Below are 13,456 nucleotides of genomic sequence, written 5' to 3' on the forward strand. Positions count from 1 at the left end.
TGTAAGAACCTACAGTATTTTCCATGAACAGGTCATTATGCATGAAGGACCTTTGCATAAAATCACACCTTGAATAGAATGAAAACCCAACTAACTCCAGAGTCCATGACACTTCACGTACTGTTTTTACAGATTAGTTTGAACCCTTATTTGTTGAAAGCTGTGTTGACACACCTCAGAGCTGAATGTATTTCTCAGTGTTCTTCCAATCTGTATCTTATTGTAACTGTACATGACCCGACCAGTAGATCGCTGTGGATTTCTGTCTTCTACAGTGCCATTGCTTGCAGTTAAATGTACACTGTTGTCCAGGAAGTTGGAATACAATGTTTTTACCTCTTCTCATTAAATGACTGTGATAATGTGATTTGTTTTTGATAGATAAAGCGTAACATGGACTCAGTATGTGATCATTGAACATGGTCAAAGGTGATTACTGATGTGTGTAAATAGGAATAAAAAGAGGAATGTGTCTGAAAACATAATTATACCAACTTTATGGGTGACAGTGTGTTGATTTAGAAACATTTATAATCCACTTGGGGTTTTTATAGAAATCCAATATAACAGTCCTTTGACATGATTATTTAATGTGCTGTTCTTGAATGTTGTCTTTCAGATACAGCTCTCTTCTTCATTCATTTGGTTAAACACTTTTCATCTTTGTATTTTACTGGTTTTTGCCTCTCTGTCCTTTATTATCTTTATGAGTCCAAAGTTGATTTTTCACTTGTTTGTCAAAAACAGTCCAGTAATTATTTCCAAAGCCGTTTATTTCTGCCCCTTCATGCATGTTTCTCTAGATCTGCCCCTGTGGTCACCAGCTTTTATTCAGTCTTTTTTTTTTCTTTTTTTTTCTTTTTTCTGAGGGTGTGGTGTCACTGCTGAGTTTCAGGAGGGAATGCACTTAACCCATAAAGACCCATACAGCATCCAAAACCATCTACTGATGTACACAGTTTATTACCTGTTGATCCACTAATCGTATCAATACATGTAAATAATTGGTGTAAAATGCAGTTTGTCGTCTTTTCATGGTCATAAGATACGACCCATTTGGACATTCTATAGTAAACATGTAAACACTGTCATCTTCTACAACACAGATTCACCAGTAAAACCCATGGAGCTGGATAAATAACAGTAGACGGAGACACAGGGTTTATGTTCAGTTATTGATATCTTTGATGAAAAAGTCACTTTTATTTCAGTTTTCTCTGTTTTTGATATTATAACACTCAACTTTAATCTGAGCTATTATGAGTGTCTACATGAGTGGTAAATTAAATATAAGAAAATACATGATTTTCACTGAAAAAATTTAGAATACAGAAGATAATATTAGAATAAATAGTGATAAATCACTTAAGAAAGGCTAGAGAGAAAAGTCATTTGAGAACTGCCACAAAAATAACACTGGGTCTTTATGGGTTAAAGGTGTTTCAAAGTGTATCCAACAAATATCTTAGTTAAATAGTGAGGTGTAACAGAAGTTTTGTGAAGTTTTGGAAATAAGACTGTGTATTGATCTATAATGCTATGACAAAATGTTTCTATTACAATATTTTCATTCTTGTTTTTCTTTCTAAGCCAATATACTATACACTGTATGGACAAAAATACTGAGATGTGGAAATGTTCATGTCACTTGTCAATTTTTACGCTATATTTTTTAAGTTAAAGGACAGTGATGGTCTATAATGACCATGGTCAGAGCAAAATTAAATATAGATGTAGAACATTTAAAACAATTACATTAATTTTTATTTCTATTTTTTTTAATCCGTCAAGCATTTTAAGCAATTTAGACAAGAATACAAACGTTAAAGAAGAAAAAAACTTTTTTATAATAATATTTATGGCAAAAAAAACAGACTCTTGAAAATGAAGTATCTACTAAGTCATGCCACCCAATACTTATTCATATTTAGTTCTAAACTTTTATAGTGTATGTTTTGGAAATAAATCATTTCTATTTAGTTTAGCCTCTGAAGTGTCAGAGCTGTAGTTGTCCACATTTCTGCTCCTGAAAGAACTGAGGTGTAACAGAAATATTAATGGCATCATGTGATTTCTTCCTTTATTCAGCCACTTGATCCCATCCTCCTGTGACGAGATCCATCACTGAGCATCTCTGGATCCATCGATCTTTTCATGTTTGTGAGTGTTAAGACATGGTGCTACCTGAAAAGAACTCAAAACCATCTGCCACCAAGGACCCGAGGCCGTCAGCCCTGCATCATCAGAGCCTCCCCTCCCCGGCCTTGTGCTGCGCCTGCGGCCTGTGCATCATGTTGGCTGGCATTAACATCACTCTGGTGGGAGCCTTTGCTTTTGGCACCCTCATCCCCACCGATAACCCCCCCATTATCATCGGGCCTCTGCTTTTACTAATAGCTCTGGCCTTCTTTACAGCCTGCTGCGTGGTCAGCAGGAGGCCCCCGGCCCACATCGCCCGCAAAGCTAAAGGGGGTGAGAAGTGGGGTTTGATGCGGATGGGGACTGCGGCGTTTGAGATGGAGACAAGTGAGCACACGCTGCAGGACACTACAGCCATCCAGCTCAGCCCCACCAACTCCCCTACATCCTCTCATAAGTCCAGCTCCAGTCACGGCAACAACGCCCCGCCTGGATGTCAGGATGACGTAGGTGAGCAGCACATGTCAGACCAGTCCAACATGAGTGTAACAGGAGAAAACCACACTGATGCTAAAGAGAGCTCTCCTACTCACATCTTACCAGCTCAGAAGATGCCATCGATGTAGCATGGACTTCAACTGACAGCCTTACAGTCTGGATGTTTCACTGTTTACACACATAAAAAAACACTGTGAGGCAGGATGGAAATACAAAGCCCCATTTTTAGAAACCTTATTTTTTAAATAGAATAAACTTTCTAAAATTATAGAACAAAAAGGTAGAAAAGACTTACACTTAATCCCATTCTTTAAATAGAAACAAATATTGATGACTACAATGTACTCAGGAAAGTTGGAAAAGAGACAAAATAGATAATTAAATTGTATTATTCTTTATTTGACTTTTTACTATTAGTTTATAGAATAGACATGCACCACTGTCAACTGGTAACGGGAGAGAGGATACAGGTCTTTACAAGGAGAGGTCATTATAGGAATTATCAACCATTTCCAAAAAATGTATTCATCAATGCAAAACTGCTAATAATTGAGGTCTTTCACCATCACCGGAACATAGTATTGTAAAAGTGCGTGAAAGCCAAAGGTGAAATCTGTGTAACTACAATAGCAGGTAAAACCATCATGCTGCAATAATGACTATAGATACATGGACTGGGAAGGAAGCAGGAAAACCATTGTAACTGATTGATTATTATTGTTACATAGTCCAGAATGGAACCTGAAACCCTATTACGCAGAGAGGAAACCCTGTAGATTCCAGCAGTTCAGATGAGTTGGAAGACAGTGAAAATGTATGTTGTGGTCAAATAAGTACATGTTTCAACACCGTCTGGTTCTACATGTCAAATACTGGAATAGTGAAAGGGGCAAGAGCAGCATCTGTGATGGTCTGGGGCTGCATCAGTGTCCACATGGCTGACCTGAATATCGTCGCTCTCAAGTCAATTTTTTTTTTTTTTTTTTTTTTTTTTCAGGAAACAGGAAAAACGATGTATAATTTAAATAAATGAATGGAGTTAAGAGATGTAGTCACACACCGTTTTCAACACTTTTCATTGGTTAAATATTTCTAAAATGGTCAGGCCAGCGTGAAGACTGACAAATAAAATCATTTATTGGCAACAAATAAAAGACCAAAAATGGAATTACGAGGTTTTCATCCGACAGTGATGATATGTGTGAAGGAACCATTGATGTGAAGTCATAGATCGATTTTTAAAGAAGAAGTTGACAGCTTTTCCCATTGTCAGTGGTTATTTCATCATGATGATGCCAGGCTTCAGTCTGCACTGGTTTCAACATGTGCATCTTCAAAGCCCAGACTGACCCGGTCTGTAGTCCACATCTGTCTCCTACTCAAAACAGATGGATTTCATGAAGACAATAGCCACCATGGAATGTTGAGCAGCTCAAGTCTGGTAAGCAGCAAGAACAGAGAAAAATCCATCTGCAAAAGTGTTAAAATGAGTGTCCTTGTTTAACAAATGATTTAAAAGGAAAGGTGATGTCACACAGTTTTAACCCATAAAGACCCAAACAGCTACTGATCAAAAAGGTTGAATAACTTTTGAACCAATAAACCTACTAACATGTTGAAATAGTTCAGGTAAAATGCAGTTTGTCATCTTTTCATGGTCATCAAATATGACCCATTTGGACATTCAGAGGCTTCGTAGTTACCGTGGAAACACCCTCATCTTCTACAACACTGATTCACCAGTAAAACCCATGGACATTGATAAATGACAGTGGATGGAGACACTTGGTGTGTGTTCAGTTAATGACATCTTCACTGAAAAAGTCCCTTTTTCTTCAGTTTTCTCTATTTCTGATATAATAACGCTCAACGTTAATCTGAGTTTTTATGAACATCTATGTGATCAGTAAATTAAATATAGGAAAACACCTGATTTTCACTGAAAAAATGCAAAACACAGAGGACGATGTTATAATAAATGCTGATAAATCACTTCAGAAAAGTTAAATATAGAGAAAAAAATATTTTGGAACTGCAAAAGTAGCACTGGGCCTTTCTCTTTTCCAATTTTTTTGAGTGTGTTTCAGGCATCAAAATCTAAATTTGTTTTGACGATATTTAGAAAAGTTGATAAATGAAAGCATTTTATTTTTAGTGATTTCTGACAGTTAAATAAAGGTTGAAAAAAATTACCAAACTTTTTAATAAAAATATAATTAGAAAAAGTCCCATCTTTTCTGGAAAAGGGATTGGTATCTTTTATGATTTCCAAGACTTGTTGTTAATATAAGACCACAGATGTGTGTGTTGAAAGCCTTTCTGATGGTGGTTTACTCAGTGTGTTATACTGTCGACTGTTAAGTGTATATTACTACGCCAGGTACGGAAACAGGAGATGAAACCTTAATCCAAGTGCCTGTTTGTGTACGTCCTGCTGTATAAAGAGTCCAGTTCAGACGGACTCTCCTCCATTTATGATCCACTGTGTCTGCTGTCAACTTTTATGTTGGAGAAGACAATAACTGTGTCCAGCCAAGCATGTAGCTGTTTCCATGTACTCCATGTGAATTTCCTCCAGGTTTGCCCTCACATGTTGCCTGAGCTTCTTTTATATTTTTCTTGCCGTCATTAGTGGGTTGTGAACCTTGAGCTGTCTTAAAATATTCAAGAACAAATGAAATAATCATCTGTAATGTTCAGTAAATGTTTATGTTATGTCGTGTTGCCATGGTTACAGTACTGCTACAGAAGTTGCCATATGTTTGGAGAACCTTCCATATAATATGTTTTATGAATAAAGCTGACCTTTGATTTATCAGCTGTATGGTGGATTTCTGAGCAACAGACTTGATGATGAACACTAATTTAATATTGTTATCCTCATAGCATAACTGCCAAAGTCATACATTTTATGGAAAAAAGTATTGGGACACGTTGAATTCAGGTGTTTCTTTTCTGCAGGGGTGTGGGATACAAAACAATAATGACAAATGTCATAATATAGTTTTATATTGTGAAAAATATCATTACTTTGCATTAGTTAGTTTTGTGTAAATTGTTATCTTTGCTTCCAAAATGCATCAGGGATGGTTTTCACTTAATTTCTCTACACATTTACTTACTTGTTTTTTTTTTTTTTTAATTTTATATCCATGACTATGATTTTAAATGTTCTTTCTCTAAGTTTCTGCAATATTTTTCGTGCTCTGACTAAATAATAATTCTCTGCCACAACTAACCATCTACTTTCTTCAAATCTCACTTGGAAAGAAATATCTCCCATTAAACCTTGAGAAAATATTGATGTTTATAAACTACATGGACAAAAATATTGGGACACATCCTGGCTATGGCTGTAAGATGTCCTGTTCATGCTGTTTTGAGATATAAACATCCATATTAATAATGAATATGATATTTATCACAATATAAAACTAAATTATAACATTTGTCATTATTGTTTTTTATCCCAGACCCCTGTTAGAAAAGAAACACCTGAATGGAACATGTCCCAATACTTTTGTCCATTTGTGTATGAGTCAGGCAGTTACGCTATGAGGCTAATGATATGTTGAAATAAAAGCAATGACCCACTCATGTCGATCTGGATAAGAAAGGTGCACTGGTTGTTAAGATAATTCCTTCTTATCATACAAAGGCCAGCGGCTGCAGTGCAAACAGCTCCGTCCTAACATGTTGCCCATCATTTGGCTTCTGACCCAGCAGCTGCTGGCACAGACAAGCGTCCTGTTTACTCATCATTATACATCTGCTGTCCACAAACACAGCAAGACACAGTGTGATCCCTGTGCACTACTCCACCACTGGAAAAGATAACAGAGCGCTCTCTTCCTGCTGTTATTGCACTCACTTTTCTGGCGTTCTTTATGCGTTAGTGAATGGCTGTGTGCACACATTGTGGGCATTTGTGTTCTGTGAGTCAGAAATGTAACCGCCAGTGTTTCTATAGAGGGGGATGACATGTCTTGATGACCTGAACTAATTTAGCTAAAATAGTAATGAGGTCATGTTGCTCTAAAGGAGTGAAAGAGTCACTTTTAACTGTGCACAGGTTGTTGTCACTGAATGTTGTGAATGTCGATAATTCTCTTTGCAGGCCTGTGCTGTTCTTCAAGTTGTCATAGTGACCTGCGTCGTATCCGTGATTCAGGTGATGTTTACATACATTAAACTGAACGTCATACCCAAGTTTATTAGATCCATGTTGCACTGAGCGGCTGGCAATAAACACATAAATGTGCTGAAATCTCACCATCTGAAGGTGCCTTTAGAAGGAAATCCAAACCTTTCTAAATCCAAATGTTGCAAAACATGTTTTCAGTGCATTAACCCTCAAAGACCTCAACAGCCACCAGTGACTTAAAGCATCTACTGACCTAAAATGTTTAATAATTGTTGATCCACTAATCCTATCAACACATGTAAATAATTGGTGTAAAATGCAGTTTATCATCTTTTCATCATCTTCTACAACACTGATACACCAGTAAAACCCTGGAATTTGACAAATGACACTTAATTGACACATATTTTTAGGTTCAGTTAATGTTATATGTTTTGCTGACATTTTTTTTTTGTCCAGTTTTCTCTGTTTTGATGTAACAACATTTGAATTTACTCTGAGCTTTTATGAATATCCACATGATCAGTAGGAAAATGCAAAATGCAGAAGATAATATAATATATGATGAGAAATCATTAAAGACGTTCATTCTTTTGAAAGTTCAATGTCTTTAAGCATTAATACATCATTTTAAGTATTTCTTTGCATCAAATATAGTCTTTGTATAATCAGGTATTTGTGGTTATTGGTATGAGGCCATCTCTGTCTTCTTTTTCTTTTTTTTCTTAAATAGTGTCTGTGTCCACAAAGGCACAGATCCAAAGATATGTGCAGGTATTACTTTGTCTCTGCATCACAGGACTATCTCTAAGCCCTGCACTGGCCTGTACCTGCTGAGGATGACTGGAGCATAAAGTGCATCCAGTTTATTATTGAAACATGAATCCAAGGTGTTATTTCTGTTATGAAAAGAAGCCTAGGCACAGAACAAGATTCTCTGTTCCTCACTGATTGTTCCCACAGGATTTCTGTGAGGATCATGTCTATATAACACTAAAACGCACACGGGCTCTGTTCCCTGCAACACAACACGACTAAGTCTGTCAGTAATAAGTATTTCAGCATGAATTCATTCTCCCCAAGTACTTCTAAAGGAAAAGCACATCAAACCCATCTATTAGGATCAACAAGTCAATATGAACAAAATGTACTCGACATTAATCTTTACAATCTGAAATTACTCCGACCAAAACCCATCTACACCAACTGATAAATACATAAGATAGCAGTAATTTGCAAGGCAATCTTGTTGTTGTTGTTCATCTTCACTCATTAAAGTAATGATTTGTGAATGTAATAAAAGTACTGCTGAAGGCTCATAATCACATAAGCATCAGTGAGGGATGGACGCTTCACAAAAGGCTGCAACAGACACTATTACTTTTATGCAAATTGATCCTGTGAGAAAGAATAATATGTTGGGTTCAATACATGATTATTGACAGACTTTCATCATCATTTTGGTGCAAAGACAAAATTGCCAGTGGAAGAGATCAACAGACATAAGGCTTCACATAGTCACGTAACTCCACCTTGTGGTGACGACTGTATAGAGTCAATTTGATAAAGAGTATGACTACAGATGAGAGAATCTTTTAATGTCGGGCTGTCAGAAAAAAAGAGACATTCCTCGTAAAAAATGAAGACACTACCAAACAAGTGGTGCCAGGCACAACAAACCCCGCCCCTTGCACGTATTGTAGCTTATTTTGGCATCAGTCCAGCTGATGTCATCATGTCTGTGTGTGTGCTGATGTCAGCATATCCATTGCCTCTATATATGGGCCAAGTTTGAAGTAAACTGAAACAAAATTGATGTTTTTATTGACATTTGAAATGTCACCCATTATAAGTAAATGGGAGAAAAAAAGATTATGAAAAATTTTTAAAAATTTGAACTTTGACCTATTTTTCCCAAAATATAACCACATCTGTTCTGGGTCACTGGCAATCTATAAACCCAATTTGGTATGAATTCAACCAATAGTTTTCCTGCTACAGACATTTGAAATTTAGCCCATTATAAGTAAATGGGGAAAAAATAAATAAACAAAAATGAAAATTCATTAAAAAAAATTGAACTTTGACCTAATGTTCCCAAAATGTAATCAAATCTATTCTGGGTCACTGGCAATCTATAAACCCAATGTGGTATGAATTAAACCAATAGTTTTGCTGCTAGAGTGTTAACAAGAAAACAAAGGAAAAAACAAACAAACAAACAAAAAAACAAACAAACCCAACCAAAAACGATACCCCTTGCCTCCCCTTCAGGGGGCGGGGTAATTATTTAAACATTTTATCCAGGGGAATGTGGAGGATGTTATACATTATGTATTTCACACCCTTCAGTACAGAGTTTGTTCACTAGATGGCAGTATTACCATTTACACAGTGAGCCTACAGAATACAGACTGTACAATTGGAGGTGGTCAAATGTGGTAAACCTGTGAGTTGAGTTTAGTCTCAGCTAAATTGCATTGAACAGCATTTCATCTCGGCTCAAAATGAGTTTCATATATAAAAAGCAGTTATTATAAGTATAAAATCTATTGTCAACTAATTAAAATGTTTGTCCACATAAGATTAGTTTAATTTTTTTTCATCAAGTACTGAAAACTCTTAGAGAGTGTGTAATTTAAAATAAAATCTATGGGGTATGATTATCTTATGTTAATCTACTAATCTATCACACTGCCATCTAGTAAAAAGAGGGTCATGATCCACTGGGGTCACAGAAGATTTTGTTTGAGTTGTCAAATAAATAAGCCTATCAACCATTAAAAAAAAAATTCAACAAGAATCCTGAGAGGGAAGAAAATGAGTGTTCTATTTTTGCCTAAATGCACTTAATTTGAGTCATAAAGTACCTAACATGTATATTTTTTCACTAATACATGCAAAAAAATGAGTTTGTGATTTTATGAACATGTTTACTTGTATGAATTTTTGCTCAGATTCATTCCTCTCATGGTTTATATAGGAGGCCTATAATGACTTGGGTCGCTATGCTTTTTTATTTTTATTGTTTTGTTATTTTTATATTTTGAAATAGTTGGTCCCTGGAAGAAAAACAAAAGCTGGGGAAACCCTGGTGTACTTTATTAATGAAATTACTGAGTTTACACAGTCTGCCTTTATGTTAATTGACAAACCCCCAAAAAGCCCTGAAAGTCATATCTATTAACTTTGTCACACTTTATACTTTCCTGCATCCAGACAGCCTGGACCATGAAGGCAGCATCACGACCTCTGTCGTCACACTCGCTCATGTTGCCCTGTATCGTCCTTGGGCCTCCTGCCTGCAGCTTTTTACGCTTTCAGAGGGACGCGGTGATCCTCCTGCGGCCCTGAGCCACAGCCAGGTCATCTCTTAACCACCGCCTGAAAAATACATTTCCCACAGGTAACACACTAATATTCCCATATAACCAGAAGATAGAACAATAGCAAGGTTACCACGTCTTTGACCTCCTCTGTGAACATAATCATCACCAGGTGAGTGACCCTGATGTGTTTCATACACACTTTTTATTCCTTTACACAGGCCTGATGTGTATAGGGTACATTTGTCTTTCCATCCACCTCTGTTGTTGCATGTAAGAGGCATTTAATATCCCACCTCTTGAAATGAAGTGCCATTAATTTTATCCCTCTTTTCAGTTTGCAAAGTGTCCATCCAAAACAGCAGCCGGCTCTATCTAATTCCTAATGACTGTTGTGAGTGCTGACTCGGCTATTGTAAAACAAATGATATCACTGTCCTCTTGGAATAATCCTAATCTATTTCAATGGAAAGAGCCCGTATTAAAATGACAAAGAGAGAGAGGAGGGGGGGGTATTTCCATCTTATGATAAATGTGCAAATGTCCACCAAAGCTGAATCAGACACCACATTTTAATGGCCTGATTGCTCGTTCATTTCTCGCCTCATTCTCTAGCAGCCCTGCTCCCTCCTTTTAATGCGGAGTTGGTCATATTTTGTCCCAGATTAGTATAGACACCGGCTGACAGTTGCCTCTGCTCAAGGTATTTAGAAGACATAATTCATTCATAGATCTAGAAGTGCTTCCATTTGTCATCCCCATTTTTTATGCTCAGTCTCTCTGCAGTTGCTCATTCCTCTGGGTGGCAGCGGTGGTGGTGGTGTGTGTGTGTATGTATGTGTGTGTGTGTGTGTGTGTGTGTGTGTGAATGTGTGTGTGTGAATGTGTGTGTGTTCGTGTGTGTCAGGGGAGATGAGGGGCCAGAGCACTTTCCAGCTGATGTATTAGCTGGCATATGCAAGCAATGAATTATCAAGGAGGGGAAAGGAGTCAATTATCCACTCCTAAAGAGGGGCCGGGCCTGTGTGGCCTAGGGGCCCCTTTCCATATTTACCAAATCATTTCACAGAAAGGTACGCTGGGAGACCTGGGGAGGCGTGTGAGGGAGAGGAGACAGTTAGCAGACAGAACACACGCATAACTGAACACACACACACACACACACACACACACACACACACACACACATCGTCAACCCTCTTCAGCTCAACCTTGCCCCTTCTCATCACTTACTTTCCTCCCTGACAGTGTCTGCACATGCTCAGTGCCGCTTCCTCCTTAACAAGGACAAGGCGATGACGTTTGGATCTGTATGGTAATAATCCATTTTATACACACACAACTCCTCAAACTGATTTCAGCTGAGCTGGAATAGCCACGCCGTGACCATCAGCCATTTTGCCGTGTCCCAATTCTCTCCCCTGACTCCCCTCAAATCAAAATGGGGGCCCTGATTGACTGTGCCGCTCTGACTAATAGAGTGGATATGGTAAATGAAATACCCAGCACTTTCATTCCAAAGTCTCTTACCCCCTGTGTCCCCAGTCACTTTGCCTTGACATATTTTCAGAGATTGAGCATTCTATCCTGTTTTTGATGAGGACAGGCTGAGACGAGGTGCAGGCGGCCATGTGGCGGTGATGCCTCAGAGCAGTCGAGACCCTCGGACACGTGGGCGGCCAGAGCTGACAGAGCCTCCGGTGACTGACGGGGCTGACACTTAGGGAAATGAAGTCGTTAGACAGCATTATGAACGGGCTGATAGCTCAGTAATGGGTTTTAACTTTGGAATTTAACACAGAAGCCCACCGGGGATGGGTTTGATATGCGGGCGGACAGGTGGGTTCCTCCAGAATAAAGGAGGTGACTCTCATGAGAACCTAAAAGAAGCAGGCTTATTTGATAGGGAGAAAGAACAGGAGGGGAAAAAAAGGGGCAAACAGGAGAAAGAGGATCGGAAGTGTTCTAAAAATAAACACGGTAGACATCGATCCTCTTCAACACAAAGAAACAAGGAGCAGCAGATGACTGACTTTTTGTTTTTTTTTTTTGTTTTCCTGCCCTTCACTTTGAGCTTCACTTGCGAGAGTTTTACTTTCTTTTAATGTAAATCTCCCCACGGTCCAAGTGAAACATTATCTCCTCCATCCAGATAAGTGTTTCTCCAAACTGTTTTAATGTGCTGTGGCTCAATTGCAGAAGATAAAAAATTCCTAAAACAATGAACTGTTTCATATCCTTTTGTTGTGTTTTGGACGGTTTATAATTTTGCACGCTCTATGCACACGGTTTCCTTCCAAGCTGCCTTGAGTCTTAGGAAAGGGCGTCTAAATTTAGCACGTAACGATAAACTCTTAAGTTATAAGACATAGGCTAATGCGTAAGGATGTTAAAACCAGTGGGATAGTTTAGTGGAGATTAAGGGACATATCAAAGACTCGTGTAAAGCTCCATCAAGAGCTGTGCGGTTGTTTGGTGGGCATCTGCACATGCTTAAAAAAAGGGCAGGAGTGGCTCACAGAGCTTTGGCAGCCAGTGAGTGACTGATAATGTCTCAACATCACTCCCATTACTCCTTACGGCTGTGCTGTGAAAACGAATGGTCCACTTTACTGCCGCCGTGGACCCGGCAAGTTCTGTTCAGGAGGAAGATTTAGAGGGGCGTTATGGCGGTCCGATGGAAGGCAAAAACAGCTCACCGGAGAGGATGAAATGGATGAGGTGGTGTAGAATGATGGCAGCAGTTTCATTCATTCCCCATGACTTGGTTTGGGGGAGATGAATCACGTTTGGCCTTCTTTTTTGAGAGGGTTATGGAGGGAAAAAGAAGGTCAGGTTTCTGTGGAGGGAAAGGCTGGCAATACAAATGAAGTCAAGAAGCTTCGGAGAGTGTTTCAGCTCTGTGTCCTGCAGGCATCGCCTTCATGGCCCTCCAGAGAACACACACACTGAATTCAACCTTATCAGAAATCACACTGGTCAAGTAGTGATTTGTTTTTTTGGTTTATTGGAGGCAGACTTGTGTGAGTGTCATTTTTGTCTATTCCTGGTGTATGTCTCTCACAGACATAAAAGCTGCTGCTGCTTTAATCAGCATCTCTCGGGGGAATTCATTATGTCTCTTTTATTAGCTCAAGTAAACCCAGCTTTTGTTCAAGACCTGTGAAAAACACAGAAAAATAGCAGCTCCTTTTACTATCAGAGGTGTGTTTGATCGCTGCAGCTGGCTTAAGTGACAGGTAAATTGCAGGTTAAGTGGAGAACACAGTCTTTTAACAAGAGACTTCAGGCTCCTGCAAATCCTCCTTAGTCTTTAATCTGAATACAAAAGGCAGGGGCGGGGGTTTGA

At 38.5% G+C, this 13,456-nt stretch overlaps 1 protein-coding gene across 1 annotated transcript; it reads left to right on the forward strand.

Moving 5' to 3' along the window:
* The first annotated feature begins 2,105 nt into the window (after positions 1 to 2,105).
* Positions 2,106 to 2,835, forward strand: LOC115418408 (transmembrane protein 275-like). The gene has a single exon (XM_030132880.1). The coding sequence runs from the start codon at positions 2,175 to 2,177 to the stop codon at positions 2,763 to 2,765; it is 591 nt and encodes a 196-aa protein (XP_029988740.1). The 5' UTR covers positions 2,106 to 2,174; the 3' UTR covers positions 2,766 to 2,835.
* Positions 2,836 to 13,456: the final 10,621 nt, after the last annotated feature.

This window comes from Sphaeramia orbicularis, chromosome 4, assembly GCF_902148855.1.
Source record: "Sphaeramia orbicularis chromosome 4, fSphaOr1.1, whole genome shotgun sequence".
In the NCBI taxonomy this organism is placed as follows: Eukaryota; Metazoa; Chordata; class Actinopteri; order Kurtiformes; family Apogonidae; genus Sphaeramia; species Sphaeramia orbicularis.